The sequence below is a fragment of the Pecten maximus genome, chromosome 9 (assembly GCF_902652985.1).
Source record: "Pecten maximus chromosome 9, xPecMax1.1, whole genome shotgun sequence".
NCBI classification, from domain to species: domain Eukaryota; kingdom Metazoa; phylum Mollusca; class Bivalvia; order Pectinida; family Pectinidae; genus Pecten; species Pecten maximus.
This window is the reverse complement of record NC_047023.1, coordinates 4,931,011-4,949,039: the sequence shown is the minus strand read 5'-3', so window position 1 is coordinate 4,949,039 and position 18,029 is coordinate 4,931,011. Positions and strand designations below refer to the sequence as shown.

At 35.3% G+C, this 18,029-nt stretch overlaps 1 protein-coding gene across 1 annotated transcript in view; it reads left to right on the top strand.

Annotated features, from left to right (window-relative positions):
* Positions 1–1,831: 1,831 nt before the first annotated feature.
* The window catches only part of LOC117334673 (dmX-like protein 2), a gene marked incomplete in the record, with an annotated part of 79,632 nt that continues 63,434 nt past the window's right edge, over positions 1,832–18,029 (top strand). Inside the window, 7 exon segments of the mRNA XM_033894429.1 lie at positions 1,832–1,989; positions 3,955–4,198; positions 5,189–5,255; positions 5,717–5,756; positions 6,137–6,272; positions 6,714–6,899; positions 16,525–16,709. Of these exon segments, the coding sequence (XP_033750320.1) occupies positions 1,983–1,989; positions 3,955–4,198; positions 5,189–5,255; positions 5,717–5,756; positions 6,137–6,272; positions 6,714–6,899; positions 16,525–16,709 (865 nt within the window).

Here is an 18,029-nt window from a genome sequence, read left to right as displayed (position 1 = left end):
CAATCAAGTGATCAGACAAATATCTTCGTAGTGTATTGACCATGTTATGATAAGTATACACTATTTATTACATTTTTTTTTACCAGTGAAATATCAAGAAAAATATTCATTCTATAAAAGTGATGTTTTTCTCTTAAGGAAAAATATCACTTTTTCTGAGAAAAAAAATATCACTTTTTCTGATTTGACCAATCAGAACACTGGTTACAAACGACTCCTTCATGTTATATGATGTCATAATGCAAGATTTGTGAGCCGTTGGAGACAGAATTGAATTCTGGGAGATTGAGCTGCCTCGGTATATTTTGCTATAAAATGTAATAAACAGAATATCTATCAGTATCTTCAGTTATACTTAATATATTTCACTTGTGTGGCTAATATATATATTTTGATATTTTTTAAAAAATCACTCCTGTAAAATATTATATCAGCCACAGGAGTGAAGTATATTTGGTATTACTGAAGATACTGTTAGATATACCCTATATTTTTGTTGAATAATTAGCTTGATTCTCAGGTAGCTATGATAAAGTATGGTACATGTACATATATAACATATAACATTATATGGTCTGGTATATAACATACAATATGATATATAATTATAAACAATATAATATTATTACATACAGTATAATATTATACCATACGCTATAATATTATTATATACACTATAATTTTATTACATACATTATGATATTTTTACACACATATATCATTAGCTCACCTGGCCCCAAGGGGCAGTGTCCTTATGCTAAGGTGCAGCGTCTGTCATCTGTCCGTAGTCCGTGGTCCGTCAACATTTCCTTTAAATCCCTACTAGACTTGAAGAACTGAATGGATTTTGATGAAATTATGTCTGAAGCATAATTGGGCAAAGGAGACCTCATGGTGTATAAACGAAGGGTGTGGCTGGAGGGGCCAGGCTAACTAGGGAAATAATAGAAAAAAAATACAAAAAAAACAACAAAAAAACACTGCAAAATCTATTTACACTTTCAAGAATGACAGGATATAGTCAAGCAGTTAAATGATGGTCATCATCAGCTTCTGTATCTATTTTATTTATCACTTTGTAACTTTGGATTATAGATATAAATTGTATTGTTTACAGGTTCATCATACCATAACCCTTCAGATATGTCTTATATCTTATAATGGTGATGCCTTGTACTACACTACCCTTGTAAAATGACATGTAGATCCCTTATGACATATGTGCCCCTTAACTTTAAACATGTGTACCCCTTAACTTTAAACATGTGTATCCCTTAACTTCAGACATGTGTACCCTTAACTTCAGACATGTGTACCCCTTAACTTCAGACATGTGTACCCTTAACTTCAGACATGTGTACCCCTAACCTCAGACATGTCTACCCCTTAACTTCAGACATGTCTACCCCTTAACTTCAGACATGTCTAACCCCTAAACTTAAGACATGTCTAACCCCTTAACTTCAGACATGTCTACCCCTTAACCTCAGACATGTCTAACCCCTTAACTTCAGACATGTCTACCCCTTAACTTTAGACATGTCTAACCCCTAACTTTAGACATGTCTACCCCTTAACTTTAGACATGTCTAACCCCTAACCTCAGACGTACTTACCCCTTAACTTTAGACATGTCTGTTCCTTAACCTTTGACATCTACACGTTGACCCCTGGTACAATGACAAGTCTACCCATTAATTAACCTCTGACATGTTGACCCCTAACCTCAGACATGTCTACCCCTAACCTCAGACATGTCTACCCCTTAACTTTAGACATGTTTGTTCCTTAACCTTTGACATCTACATGTTGACCCTAGATACATTGAAATGTTGATCTCTCTCTACATATTGGTTATATATGTTGAGTTAAATTGATCATTATAACTCTGATATTTGCTTTGCTCACAGAAACTGGACTACCAGTGGTACCAGACAGCCGTGTTTGAGACAACCTGCTTCATCAACTGTATCACCTGGAACATGGAAGGTAAGTATATAGACGACCTGCTTCATCAACTGTATCACCAGGAACATGGAAGGTAAGTATAGACGACTTGCTTCATCAACTGTATCACCTTGAACATGGAAGGTAAGTATATAGACGACCTGCTTCATCACCTGTATCACCAGGAACATGGAAGGTAAGTATAGACGACCTGCTTCATCAACTGGAACATGGAAGGTAAGTATATAGACGACCTGCTTTATCACCTGTAACATGGAAGGTAAGTATAGACGACCTGCTTTATCACCTGTAACATTGAAGGTAAGTATATAGACGACCTACTTTATCACCTGTAACATGGAAGGTAAGTATATAGACGACCTACTTTATCACCTGTAACATGGAAGGTAAGTATATAGACGACCTGCTTTATCACCTGGAACATGGAAGGTAAGTATAGACGACCTGCTTTATCACCTGTAACATGGAAGGTAAGTATAGACGACCTACTTTATCACCTGTAACATGGAAGGTAAGTATATAGACGACCTGCTTTATCACCTGTTACATGAAAGGTAAGTATATAGACGACCTGCTTTATCACCTGTATCACCTGTAACATGGAAGGTAAGTATATAGACGACCTGCTTTATCACCTGTAACATTGAAGGTAAGTATATAGACGACCTACTTTATCACCTGTAACATGGAAGGTAAGTATATAGACGACCTGCTTTATCACCTGTAACATGGAAGGTAAGTATAGACGACCTACTTTATCACCTGTAACATGGAAGGTAAGTACAGACGACCTGCTTTATCACCTGGAACATGGAAGGTAAGTATATAGACGACCTACTTTATCACCTGTAACATGGAGGGTAAGTATATAGACGACCTACTTTATCACCTGTAACATGGAGGGTAAGTATATAGACGACCTGCTTCATCACCTGTAACATTGAAGGTAAGTATATAGACGACCTGCTTTATCACCTGGAACATGGAAGGTAAGTATAGACGGATAAATGTTAGGAAGAACTGATCTCTGAGTTATAGTAATGTATGAATCAGCTGAGCTTTACCAACCTGTGATATTCAGAATAGTTGTGGTAAAGTGTCAGAATAAAACACATTGTAAATGACATTTGTATACATGACATTGTAAATGACATTGTTACACATGACATTGAAAATGACATTGTTATACATGACATTGTAAATGACATTGTTATACATGACATTGAAAATGACATTGTTATACATGACATTGTAAATGACATTGTTATACATGACATTGTAAATGACATTGTTATACATGACATTGTAAATGACATTGTTATACATGACATTGTAAATGGCATTGTTATACATGACATTGTAAATGACATTGCTATACATGACATTGTAAATGACATTGTTATACATGACATTGTAAATGACATTGTTATATATGACATTGTAAATGGCATTGTTATACATGACATTGTAAATGACATTGCTATACATGACATTGTAAATGACATTGTTATACATGACATTGTAAATGACATTGTTATACATGCGGTTCCTCTCTGCATGAGACAAAATCTCCCTTTTTTTCATGTCATTTTTGTTCTGCTAAGACCTAGAGTCTGAATTCCTATATTTTGTAATTCCCTCCAGTATTTTGGTCAACATTAGCTTTGTTTACACACTCGGAAGCTTTTTCCATAAGATTTTATGAAATTTGCTAAATATAGTGATCACATGATACTTTCAATTGATCAGTTGGTCAAAATGGCAGCTAAACACACACATGCTTCACACGAAGCTCTCACTAGTGGTGTATTTGTTGCTAGTCAGGATAATTCAGAGTTGGCTCAGACCACAAAATCATTCACTTCAACTTGATTAAATCAGATCGTTTATCTAATAAATATTACATATCCCTGTAAGTAACAAATTTATGTAATATTACATGTACAACATTGTGATAAAGAAGATTTCATGCCTTTGTCTTTACAGGTTCAAAGTTGTTGACAGCAGGTGACACCATACAGATCTGGGTCCATACACAGGACATCAGTCCGGGTGGTCACCAGGTCCAGTTCTCCATGGGAGGGGAGGATACCCACGACTCCACTGGTCAGACACTGGACAGTAACCACTTAGGTCCAGAGGTCCACTCCTCCGGTCAAACACTGGACCCGAACCACTTAACTCCAGATGTTCACGAAGAGAGTACATGGGACTGCATTTGGAGTCAGAAGTATGTAGCTATACTGGCGCGTGGGTTTACTTAGGAAGGTGTTGTGTTTTGTTTGTCAACCTTTTAGACTTTTTGTTTTAGCAGTTAAAACAGAAAATATCCTTTACAGAAAAGAAAGATATATTGCTGCAAAATATGATTGATTCTGAGTTCAAACAATTTTATTGACACAAAATATTACAGAAGGATTGAACAGGGAGAGCCTATTTAAGTTCTTTCCAAAAATTGGTTGATATGAACGTAAGTATTTATTGTCCGTAGAGAAGTATGTCAGACAGAAGTTACTGTTAATAGTTGTGTGACAGTGGAAACATACAACCCCTTCATTACAATGGTTTCTCTGAACAAAATCCTGCCCTCATATAACCCTTACAATGGTTTCTCTTAACAAAATCCTACCCTCATGGGACCCTGGCTGTTGCCAGGATGTTAAACGCCTAAAAAGAACTTGAAACAACCATAAAGAACTTTGAATCTAAAGATTAAAAACAACTTTAGTGTATCTGGTCTAGTTGGGACACGGAGACACAATATGTATTGTTTATATATTTGTTTGATTATTTCAATGACTGTATCAAACCAAAGTTAATAAGGAGAAGGTTTATATAGGGGATGCCTGATGCCCTATATTTTCCATCAGTAATATAATTTGTTGAAATTGAAAGGACATTCTATTGGTGAATGTTTCCATCAGCATATGAAGACATGATTTGAGGGAATATCATGGAAATTTTCTTTTTCTCTAAATCACATTTATGTATCGGACAGAAAACTATAACTGTTATCTTATTTATAATAAACATAAAGGTTCGTAAAGTTAAACTACACAAGATTAACATTCAGGGTCATTTCAGTGAAAGACTATTCTGTATTTTGACGACATGTTATATATGTCTTAATAACCCTTTGTTAATTATTCATTGCATATTATAATTGTAATATTTTAAATAAATGTTTAATATAACCTTTTAAAATGTTTTGTACCAATAGACCAGCGACGCCAATCTATCACGTCAAGTTTTCCCCGGATGGATTGCTGTTTGCTTCAGCTGGAAAGGTAAGGTAGTAGTGTACAGTAAAACTGCCAAATTCTGATGAATATATGTTTTAGATATGTAAACATTGCCAGTTAACCGTACATATTACCTCTAATACAGTATATATAATTGTAATCTTTACAACATTTGCAATTTTAATACAGCTCTGAAGGATAAGTTAACTTATTTTTTTCTGTGATTTTTAGAGCTGTGAATAATATGGTAACAACTTAAAAATTGCTTCAAAATATTATGATATTTGACCCAAAATGACACAGTTCTCTACACAATTTTTTTCTGAAACCTATTTGAAATTAAATATCTCTATCCCAAAGACAGAATTAATCTTGTTTTGACATATATTGTGCATTAAGTTTTCCCACTAACCATGTCAGTATTTAATGTTAAATACTTTATACTGTGTTTACGATGATACATGTACCTCTGTTCCACTTTAGATATTCCTGTTTCTTTATTTTAGGCTGATCGACTTGTGAAAATTTGGCACGAAGATAGAAAATGTAAGTTTTCATTTCATACAGAATAGAACATCTGTTCTTGAAATGTACATATTTATATGTAAATGTTGATCCATATCCAAAATGACTGATCAAATCTACCGAATTGTTGGGATTTTCCTTTTATTATGTGTTTTTTTTTTTTTTTTTTTTTTAGTTTTTTGTTGAAAAGGAAAATTAAGGTTTTGACATCATCAAAACATGAAAAAACCTTGACTATTTAACCAAGGTTCATACAGATAGGAAATGTTCTTGCATTTCAACTCTTGAAAATTCCTTGAGTTTAATGACAGAAAGGTGTTGAAATTAGATCGCTCAAAGTTTGTATGAACCATATAGAAAGGATCGAGCTTTAACCACCATGTCCATTTGATATTTTGTAGTACAATTACCTCTGATGCGTGCCGATAGTACTGTTAGTCCCAAGAAGGAAGTACATCACTATTCCTTTGTGTACATCGCCCATCCCCGCGCCGTCACAGGTTTCTCTTGGAGGAAAACAAGCAAGTACATGCCGAGGTAAGATACATGTGTCCATATCATTGATAATAAACAGCGACATTGAAAAATGTGTGTAAACTGTAAAACACTTAAATAAACTGGCTGTTCATTATCATTGTTGATATTTTACTCGTGTATTAAATGAAATAGGAGATAAATAGCTTAAGATACAGTCGTGAATGTATTACAGCAGTATATGTATCTAGTCCTGAAATGGTCAGACTTTTCTCCGGGTCAGTTGTGAGGATTATATCAATTTTACCAGAGTCAAACATTGTTTATGTGGGGTAAGAAAAACTTTGAGTTATCATGAGTATTTGAGTTATATTCTATGTAGAGATATCAGAGAGATGGAGTAACGTAGAGTGTTTGAGATATCAGAGTTTGACTGTACCTAGAAAAGCATAATTTAAAAGGTCTTGTTGGTGTAAACAAGTTATACTGTTTTTTTCTTCGTAGGGGCTCGGTGGCCAACATGCTTGTGACATCCTGTGCTGATAATGTCTGTCGACTGTGGTGTGAAACCATCCTTCCTGATGACGGACTTGTTGACCTTGAACAATTCGATCCTGCCACAACCTCTGAAAGAAAGTTTCATACTCACCGACATAAAAAACGCTTCATGCAACGTCTTAAAACCATCAGGTAAGTAGAGATTAGGTAGAAAGAAGAAAGGAAATGAGGTAAAAATAAATCCAAAGTTTAATCGAAAAAATATCTGAGATAAAATAAGGTAAACGAATAAGCATATGACTTTCAAAAGACGCCCTTTGTTTAACTTACTTTCTGAGATGATAGTAGGGAAAGAACGAATTGAATTTGGAGCCTACAAGTGTATCCATCATAGCACAGTGGTATTTATAGGATTTCTATTCATTACTAACCGGTAGTATTACAACTAACCAAATAGTTTCTAGATTTGTTAGTACGATGTTGTTATCTGGTAGAAGTAGTTCTATTACAGAAAAGCTCTTTGACTTTGGAATATAATGTTCAATATTCTAAATCCACATACTAAAAAAACAACCTGTCTGTCTTTCATACTAACATTGTGTTGTGGTTGTTTATATTTGACATAACACACTTAGCTTATACTGTAATGAATCTTAAATTCAAACCAACTATTTTTATGTTTCCAGAATTTGTTTTTCTTGTGGTATAAATTGGGCCAAATATTGGTTTTTGTGCTCCATTTTCTTCTTCAATAATTCCTAACAGTATTTGAATTACCGGTATATTCAACCTTATATTTCCCCAGCAGATGTAAATCAAATTTTAACTATGACTCAGTTTCTGCCATTAGGTAATAAGCCCACCTGTGGCTAGTGCAGTTCATTAAACATGTCAGTAAAAACAAGCTTATCTTTATTTTAGCTGAAGTTTTTGTGTTGGACACTTGGGCATATTACAAATAATTTAGATAATTCTCATGTTTATCATCGGGAAACTACATCTTGTTCTCTAAAACAGTATTGTAGAACAGGAGTTCACCGCCAGTAGGCAAGTGACTTTTATCAACCTTGAGAACCTTTGGTTGTGGTATTCCAATATTTTTCATTAGCAGTATGTTGATTTCAATCAGTATGGTTATGGGATGAAAATTACAATTCAACGCGTTAGGACAAATACAAAAATATCATGTAAATAGATAAATAGCTATATAATAAGAAATTAAAATCAAAATACATTTTTTGTATATCACTTGAAGGTGAAAGGTTTGTTATAATTGACATAAAAGAATTGAAAATTATGACATTTTTTGAAGTTTAAATGGCATGTGATGTGGATATTGAATGTGTTAATTTTGAAATTTTCTTTTCTCTCCTACAAGACTTCACACACACTTCTTTGAAAGGTATGCTGTTAATTGTATTGCTGCCTTCTACAACTGTCATTGTTGTGTATGCTATTTTGATAATCCAGCATTCATGTATACCTATTTATTACATATCAGTGTAACAAAGTCAATTATTTTTGTCCATTTTTTGCTACATCCACATCCACTATTGAGTAATCCACTCAGTAAGGTCTATAGGACTGGGGTATTGAGGTATCCACTCAGTAAGGTCTGTAGGACTGGGGTATTGAGTAATCCACTCAGTAAGGTCTATAGGACTGGGGTATTGAGTAATCCACTTAGTAAGGTCTATAGGACTGGGGTATCGAGGTATCCACTCAGTAAGGTCTGTAGGACTGGGGTATTGAGTAATCCACTCAGTAAGGTCTGTAGGACTGGGGTATGGAGTAATCCACTCAGTAAGGTCTGTAGGACTGGGGTATTGAGGTATCCACTCAGTAAGGTCTATAGGACTGGGGTATTGAGTAATCCACTCAGTAAGGTCTGTAGGACTGGGGTATGGAGTAATCCACTCAGTAAGGTCTATAGGACTGGGGTATTGAGGTATCCACTCAGTAAGGTCTATAGGACTGGGGTATTGAGGTATCCACTCAGTAAGGTCTATAGGACTGGGGTATTGAGGTATCCACTCAGTAAGGTCTGTAGGACTGGGGTATTGAGTAATCCACTCAGTAAGGTCTGTAGGACTGGGGTATTGAGGTTTCAGTAAGGTCTGTAGGACTGGGGTATTGAGGTATCCACTCAGTAAGGTCTGTAGGACTGGGGTATTGAGGTATCCACTCAGTAAGGTGTATAGGACTGGGGTATTGAGTTATCCACTCAGTAAGGTCTGTAGGACTGGGTATTGAGTAATCTGTGCACAAGTGCCATGAATGATTCAGAGAGTCTGTCTGTATAGCACTAAACTTGTGTACATGATAACCCTGATAGCTCTTCCATTGATTTAGTTCATTATCATATTATTCACCCCGTAGTATCATAATATTTGATTTACCTGCTTTTTGGTGCTGGTTAAAAATGGTAAAAAATCACTACATACAATCAAGTAGTTTAACATAGTTTACTAATGAGGGACACATACCTCTCTATGTGATCCCTACTCATGATCAACTTTCTTTTATATTTTCTGCAAAATTGCTTTGAAATCCCCCAAAATGGTCCAGTACCTCTAGATTTGGGACCAACATAAGTATGAAAAAAGGGAACATAGATTTTGATAAAGATATCAAAGGCCATAATTTATAGGGTTTTATCTTAAAAGTCTTTTTCTTTTCTGTTTAGCTTATTTTGTTTGTAAGTCAGCATTGTCTTGATGCCAGGCTCATGGACATAATGCAATAGAATCTTGTTTTTATTTTACTGCATGCTGATTGGTTATCAATTTGAAAATAAAGCCTAATTCAATTTTCGAAAAGACATACAGTACACTATAGCAGTCTACTTTTGGCCAGTTGTTAAACATCTACAACTGATATGATGTCCAATAATTTTCACTGCTGCAGGATTTACCATGTGGAAGATGAAATTTGATTTTTAGGATTAATGTACTTTTAGGATTAATGTATTTTCAGTATGCAGTACATTAAAGCTTTTAGTCCAATTTGTTTGGAAACTGTTTGCATCTTTATGAAGACTGCAGATAAATGAAAAGGCTAAATCTTTCTGTTGATTGGCTCAATAGAAACATTTTAGTTGTTCAATTGCTTTTGAGTGAACAGTTGTTTAAGTGGCAAATTTTCTGTTAACTTGACTGGCTGATTGCCTGATTTAAATAACTATTGTTTTGTTTTTTGTTTTGTTTTGTTTTTTGCTCCAGTTCTGAGGTGGTACTTTGATGAGCTTAGACATTGTAGTTGACATTTTGGCTAAGACAATGTACAGTTGATATTTTGATGGCTTGAACGGCAAAAAGATTCATTTCAATTGATAGGTTGAATGTCTGAATACTGTACTGTAAAGATTTGATTGGTTGAATGTCTGAATTCTGCAGTGAAAAGATTTGATTGGTTGAATGTCTGAATTCTGTATTGTAAAGATTTTTTTAGTTGAATGTCTGAATTCTGCAGTGAAAAGATTTGATTGGTTGAATGTCTGAATTCTGTATTGTAAAGATTTGATTGGTTGAATGTATGACCTCTTATTGTAAAGATTTGATTGGTTGAATGTATGACCTCTGTATTGTAAAGATTTGATTTGGTTGAATGTCTGAATTCTGCAGTGAAAAGATTTGATTGGTTGAATGTCTGAATTCTGTATTGTAAAGATTTGATTGGTTGAATGTATGACCTCTGTATAGTAAAGATTTGATTGGTTGAATGTCTAATATTATCAACAGTTGATTCTGTAATAGACTTTTATTCATATCATTGAGATTTTTTTGGCCAGCTGGTTAAGTTGCTATGACGGTGTGATTCAGTGGTTTATGGCCAGCTGGTTAAGTTGCTATGACGGTGTGATTCAGTGGTTTATGGCCAGCTGGTTCAGTTGCTATGACGGTGTGGTTCAGTGGTTTCCTTCTTCTGTTGCTCCTCAATTCTATGTCGCTTAAGCTTCTTTGTGATCCTTGTGTGACTGTTAGTGGGCCATGTTATAAGCTATCAGCTTCACGGCAGAGTGAGCAAGCTTTTATTTTGCTGTATTTGTTTGACAGAAGATCCTTCTAAATAAAATGTCACTTGAATAATTTAAGCATTGTAGATATTAGATTTATGTTTCAAACATGAATGTAAAAATTGTAAGTGGTTACTGCAGGTCAGATAATGATTCGCTAAATACCGTCTGTTTAATGATGAACAAGTCCAGTATTTTATGATATTTGATCCCTAGTAAGAACTGTACAGTAAGAGGGATGACGTTTGTACATTTTTAATTCTGACTTTTCGTAATCTTGAACAAAAAATAATTTCACAGTAAATTGTGAATGCTATTGATTGATGAACTATCAGCTGCTGTTAAATATAACATTGATATTGAACAGTTGCATTACAATATAACATTCTAAAGTTTCATTTATAGAATACTATACATATAAGAATGTGTGTATTTTTTCAAGGCTTCTGTCCTTCTTTCTCCCATTTTCTCTCTTTCCTGTATGTCACTGTTGTGTTCTGTCTGTATCTTGTTAGCAATCCCGACACGACCCCAAATTCTCAGTCAGACTCTCCGGACAACGACCTTGATGAGACGAGCCCTGAGGAGGAAAGGTCACGTGTTACGTCTTTTCACTGCCATTTTCAGTTTAAGCTGATCGTACAATAACAGCATGCCATGTTGGGGCTTATCAGAGGGTATAGGGACGTAAAAAAGGGGGAGGTGCTTCAAGGATATATATTTGCTTTTGGTATAGAATCACAATTTAATTTAAAGTTAAATATATGCAAATATATAAGAAGCTGAAGAGGACAGAAAGGCTTGTGGTCAATGTTGGTTTTTCTTTTCTTTTTCATATATTTATCCTTCGCAAGAACTTCACTTTATTAAATTTTGCAAATATATATTCAATATTAATATTTTTATAAATGTTTATTAATTTTATTTATTGTTAACTATATTCAAGTTTTAATTGTTTTTTATTAATCATCATATCACCGATGTATACAATAATGATTTACCTTATACATTCGCTGAGCTTTTGGCCCAACTTCCATTTAGTCTAGATAAAAATTTTGATGCAGATGACATAGAAAACACATGTACGAGTTATAGCATGAAAGATCATGGAAAATCATTCCATAAAAAAATCCTCGGTGATTACTTAAAAGATAAATACTGATTTGTTTTGTACTGTTTCTCACATTAGGTTAAGATCTTTAGAGTTTCTGAAAATGTCCGTCTTGTTAGATGGCAGGTGTATATGTTAAGATCATGTAGATCTACCATAAACATCAGACGTATAGGTAAAACAATTCAAATTTTTTCAGGTGTTTCATTATTGAGTATTCTTGTACATTAAAATTGCCTGATTGTTTAAAATTTGTTTATTATATGATAACCAATTCAGCCATTTAACCGTAATACGATGGGATGTATACTGCTAAGTACATCATTTAGAATCTTACCCCACATCATCAGATGGTGGGCTGTTCAAATCAATCTTCATCTGTGGTCTGGCCCTAAACACACCTTGTTATCAATATTTCTTGAGAACTACATCTGACATAAAGGACTTTTCTCAGATTTCATAGGTAGGTTTAAGTTTGTTATTACTATTTCCTGAAATCCTCTTCAAGGATCTTTCTCAAATTTCATAGGTAGGATCATTATTTAGACTGACTGGAAAACAAAATGGATGACAGGCAGCCATCTTGAATTTTGAGTGTTGAAGTTTGTTTTCGCTTTTTTTCCCCTCTCCAATACATGTGTGTCCTCTTAGTCTGGAGTTGTGATATTGAATTTGGAGACTGATCCGAAGGCAAAATGGATGACAGGCAGCCATTTTGAATTTCAAGTGTTGAAACTTTTCAGAAAGTTCTTCATTATTCTTTCTCAAATTTCATGGTTAGATTCCCCGTGATTTAGAAGATTCTCCTTGTTTCCAAATGATTTAGAGGAAAAGAGGAAAGAGAAGAAAAGGAGAAAAAATCAGTCTGGTATAGAACATGTAAAGATCACTTAATGGTGGGTGCCGAGATCCCTTTGGGATCTCTTGTGTTGATGATAAAGCACATACAGGCTCCTCACCTGAGTCTGAGATGATACAAGTATGACACAAGTAATTACTTACCTGTATGTAGATTCTTAATTAGTGATTAATACTAGAAAGAAGGTTTTTAAAACTTCAATATGTTTCTTTGCATTTTGTAGTTTTTTAGGTCACCTGAGACAAAGTCTTTAGTGACCTATTCTTATCCCCTTTTGTCCGTCGTCGTGCGTCCTGCGTCCGTAAACAATTTACATTTTCGACTTCTACAAAACCCCTAAACCAAATTCAATGAAATTTGGCAGGAAGCTTCTATGGCTGAAGGTGAACCAAAATTGTAAATTATATGGTCCCCACCCCCCAGGGGCCTGAGGGGCGGGGCTAAAAAGGGTCAAATTGACTAAAACTTCAAAAATCTTCTTCTCTACTCTCAGATATGATGGAATCAAATACACTTCATAGATGGCAAGGTCTGAAGGTGCTTTACCAAAATTGTGAATTTCGTGACCCTGGGGCCACAAGTTGGCCTCTGGGGCGGGTGTAAACTTTACTATAGTTTATATAGGGAAATAACATTTTTGACTTTAATTTTATTTATTTCTATTGGAATTCATTCTAATTTGGTATGCATTGTCAGCATGGGATGACAGTTTGATGGCATGCACATGTTGGCCCTGACTGACCCCCAGGGGCTGATGGGCGGGCTAAAAAGGGTAAAATTGAAAATTTCAAAAATCTTCTTCTCAAGACCGAAATAAGGTGGAATCAAATACTCTTTATAGTTGGAAGGGTCTTAAGGTGCTTGACTAAAATTGTGAATTTCATGACCCTGGGGTCTCAAGTTTGCCCCTGGGGAGGGGGTAAACTTTACTATAGTTTATATATGGAAATCACATTTTTAACTATAATTTGTTTGATTTCTATTGGAATTCATTCTAATTTGGTTAACATTATCAGCTTGGGATGGCAGATTGAGGGTATGCACATGTTGGCCCTGACTGACCCCCAGGGGCTGATGGGCGGGGCTAAAAAGGGTCAAATTGACTGAAATTTCAAAAATCTTCTTTTCAGACCGAAATAAGGTAGAATCAAATACTGTTTATAGATGGAAGGGTCTTAAGGTGCTTTACTAAAATTATGAATTTCATGACCCTGGAGCCACACATTTACCCCTGGGGAGGGGGTAAATTTTACTATATTGTATTTGGTGTTTCTATACAGAAATCTGAACAGATTGAGGCAAAGACCACCATTATTTACGGCATCTCACTAGAAATTGTCAACAAAATGCTGCAACATTATCCTGTAACAGGCCCATCCTTTTATTTAGAGCCAGAAATTATATTACAGTCCCTGAGGACAATATTATATTACTGGTATATAATATTTTAAATTAACTTCTAACCTGCATCCCCCTTCCCCCCCCCCCCCCCCCCCCCCCCCCCCCCCCCCCCCCCCCCCCCCCCCCCATTCCTGTCCCCGAGACGTGTAATGAACACCAGTAAACAATTAACAAGTGTTACTCTAGACTTCTTAATGTTAACTTGATTAATGAAAAAGTTGAACTTTAAACATTTACATCTTGAGTACTCCTAAATCAATGTTAAATTTTATCAAAATAAACTGATTTAACTTGGCGTGGTTCATTGTGGAAAATCAATGACAGATTTTGTTATTTCAATGACAGGTTTTATGTAGGATGTAGAATATTGTTTGATAATTGATTTAGAATATGAAATCTTTGGATTAGGTTACTGTACACAATAAGATAAAGGTCTCCGAGGTAACCCCATTATTTCCCGTAATTCTGTTTGGCGTCTTTACCCTTCAGTGGTATGCCTGTTTGTGTATTGTAGTCTCTCTTTCCATTAAGCTATCACTTTTATTTATATTGCTGATGTCTGCAAGAAGTTATTTTCTATATATCATGTGCATGATATATGTTTGTTTTTTTTTAAATTGAGTATAAATGTTGTGCAGTTTTTACAGTTGTTGGATTACACAATGAACCTAAAGCATTGTGCATAATTGTCTGCATGTAGATGTTGGTATAGGAGAAATTACCATGGAGCAAACACGGTATCATAGGTATTTATCAGTTGAAAATTTTAGCAATTAATTATTTGTTCCTTAACGAGTCATCATAAGCCAAGAGAAAATATCTATCTCTCTTTTCACAACAAGCACTTATAATATTTTTATAAAGCACATTTTAGTGTAAATTACACTCATCACATGACCTCTGCATGTTCATCAATTAGCTATCAATTATTTTGGTCAGTGCTTCAATTGGCTTTTGGGATATCATTTATGCATCATTGATTTGCTTCGATTTTCATTTGGCTGAAAACTATCATCAATATCTTGTCAATTACAATTATGTCAGTGAAAATAAATTACTGTAAGGTATTTTTTATTCATTTGTTCAACTTGTGAACCTTTTCCCAGAAAACTGGACGTCATTTTTACAATATTATAGAGCTATAACTTTTATATGTTGTACGCTTTCATAGATATGTCAGAATGAAGAAAGATTTCAGGGATCGTTTAATAAAGATACAGTATATTAATGTCAGAATTGGGAAAGATTTCAGGAATCATTGGACAAAGATACAGTATATTAATGTCAGATTTGAGAAAGATTTCAGGAAATATTTTATTAAGATGCAGTATATTAATGTCAGAATGGAGGACGATTTCGGGAAACATTGCATAAAGATACAGTATTAATAAACATAGTATAAATGAATTTTCATTTTATATTAAACTTTTGTCTATGGTTTGACCTTTCTAGCCCTGACTGGGACGATGACATCATCAACATTTCACTGTAATATTTTGTGTTTATATCTGTTTCTTAAAAAGTAAAAGTCTAACATTATAAACCTTGGATTAAAGTTAGATCACATAGTGGACATCTCAACTCATCCTTAATTTACGGAACATCATCCAGAGGTTATGGTTAGGGACCCTGGAAATTAGGGATGCTTGGAGTCAAGACATTCCTTGAGCTAAGTCTCGCAAAAATTATCAGTGTTAATTATTTCAACCAAACCTGGAATACAGTTGCATTGTTAGTATGGACATCACAACACACCATACAAATTACATGTGTAGTATGGACATCACAACACACCCTATAGATTACATTGTAGTACAGACATCTCAACACACCCTACAGATTACATTGTAGTACAGACATCTCAACACACCCTACAGATTACATTGTAGTACAGACATCTCAACACACCCTACAGATTACATTGTAGTACAGACATCACAACACACCCTACAAATTACATGTGTAGTTTGGACCTCACAACACATCATACAAATAACATATGTAGTATGGACCTCACAACACACCCTACAGATTACATGTTTAGTATGGACCTCACAACACACCATAAGAAATTTCATGTGTAGTTTTGACATCACAACACACCATAAGAAATTTCATGAATTTTATTTTTTGCTGTATTTTGGGTTAAAAACCTAAGATTAGAGAAATTGATATAAAAAATGTATTGCTTCTTTGTTTAAAAAATAGCAGAAGGCTATAACAATAGGTTTTTTGAGTAAAAGCTTTTTTCTGTTACTTACTAATCTTTTAGGAAGTAGATTTTCTAGACTAACACATCTGTGATGATCATTTCCTTAAAAGCTTATTATGGTGGAGAGTCCATTGTTAGTTAAATGAGAATTCTGGACCATTACTTACTATTTCCCATACAGCAATATTGTATTCTGACTCCGTATTCTGCTTATTACAGACACGCCATTCACAAGCGGAGAAAGCATCACAAGTTTGGCCCTGACACGTTGATGAGTATGGCTAACCTATCCAGCATTAACAGTGTAGCCAGTATTCACGATTTCCACAAGTTTGCCCTCCACAACAACGGTGTAGCTCCGCCTCTACACTTCCACTTAGCCGCCAGTATCAACCCAGAAACAGGTACGTGTGTATAAAACTGGCCGGTACGTGTGTATAAAACTGGCCGGTACGTGTGTATAAAACTGTCCATATCAACCCAGAAACAGGTATGTGTGTATAAAACTGTCAGTATCAACCCAGAAACAGGTATGTGTGTATAAAACTGTCAGTATCAACCCAGAAACAGATACATCTGTATAAAACTGGCCACAAACAGGTACGTCTGTATAAAACTGTCAGTATCAACCCAGAAACAGGTATGTGTGTATAAAACTGGCCGGTAGGTGTGTATAAAACTGGCCGGTACGTGTGTATAAAACTGGCCGGTACGTGTGTATAAAACTGGCCGGTACGTGTGTATAAAACTGGCCGGTACGTGTGTATAAAACTGGCCGGTACGTCTGTATAAAGCTGGCCGGTACGTCTGTATAAAACTGTCAGTATCAACCCAGAAACAGGTATGTGTGTATAAAACTGGCCGGTACGTGTGTATAAAACTGGCCAGAAACAGGTACATGTGTATAAAACTGTCAGTATCAACCCAGAAACAGGTACGTCTGTATAAAACTGTCAGTATCAACCCAGAAATAGGTACTTGTGTATAAAACTGGCCGGAAATAGGTACGTGTGTATAAAACTGGCCGGTACGTGTGTATTAAACTGTCAGTATCAACCCAGAAACAGGTATGTGTGTATAAAACTGGCTGGTATGTGTGTATAAAACTGGCCAGAAACAGGTACGTGTGTATAAAACTGTCAGTATCAACCCAGAAACAGGTACGTGTGTATAAAACTGTCAGTATCAACCCAGAAACAGGTACGTGTGTATAAAACTGGCCGGAAATAGGTACGTGTGTATAAAACTGGCCAGTACATGTGTATAAAACTGTCAGTATCAACCCAGAAACAGGTACGTGTGTATAAAACTGTCAGTATCAACCCAGAAACAGGTACGTGTGTATAAAACTGTCAGTATCAACCCAGAAACAGGTACGTGTGTATAAAACTGTCAGTATCAACCCAGAAACAGGTACGTCTGTAAAAACTGGCCGGAAATAGGTACGTGTGTATAAAACTGTCAGTATCAATCTAGAAACAGGTACATCTGTATAAAACTGTCAGTATCAACCCAGAAACAGGTACGTGTGTATAAAACTGTCAGTATCAACCCAGAAACAGGTACGTGTGTATAAAACTGGCCAGTACGTGTGTATAAAACTGTCAGTATCAACCCAGAAACAGGTACGTGTGTATAAAACTGGCCGGTACGTCTGTATAAAACTGGCCGGAAATAGGTACGTGTGTATAAAACTGGCCGGAAATAGGTACGTGTGTATAAAA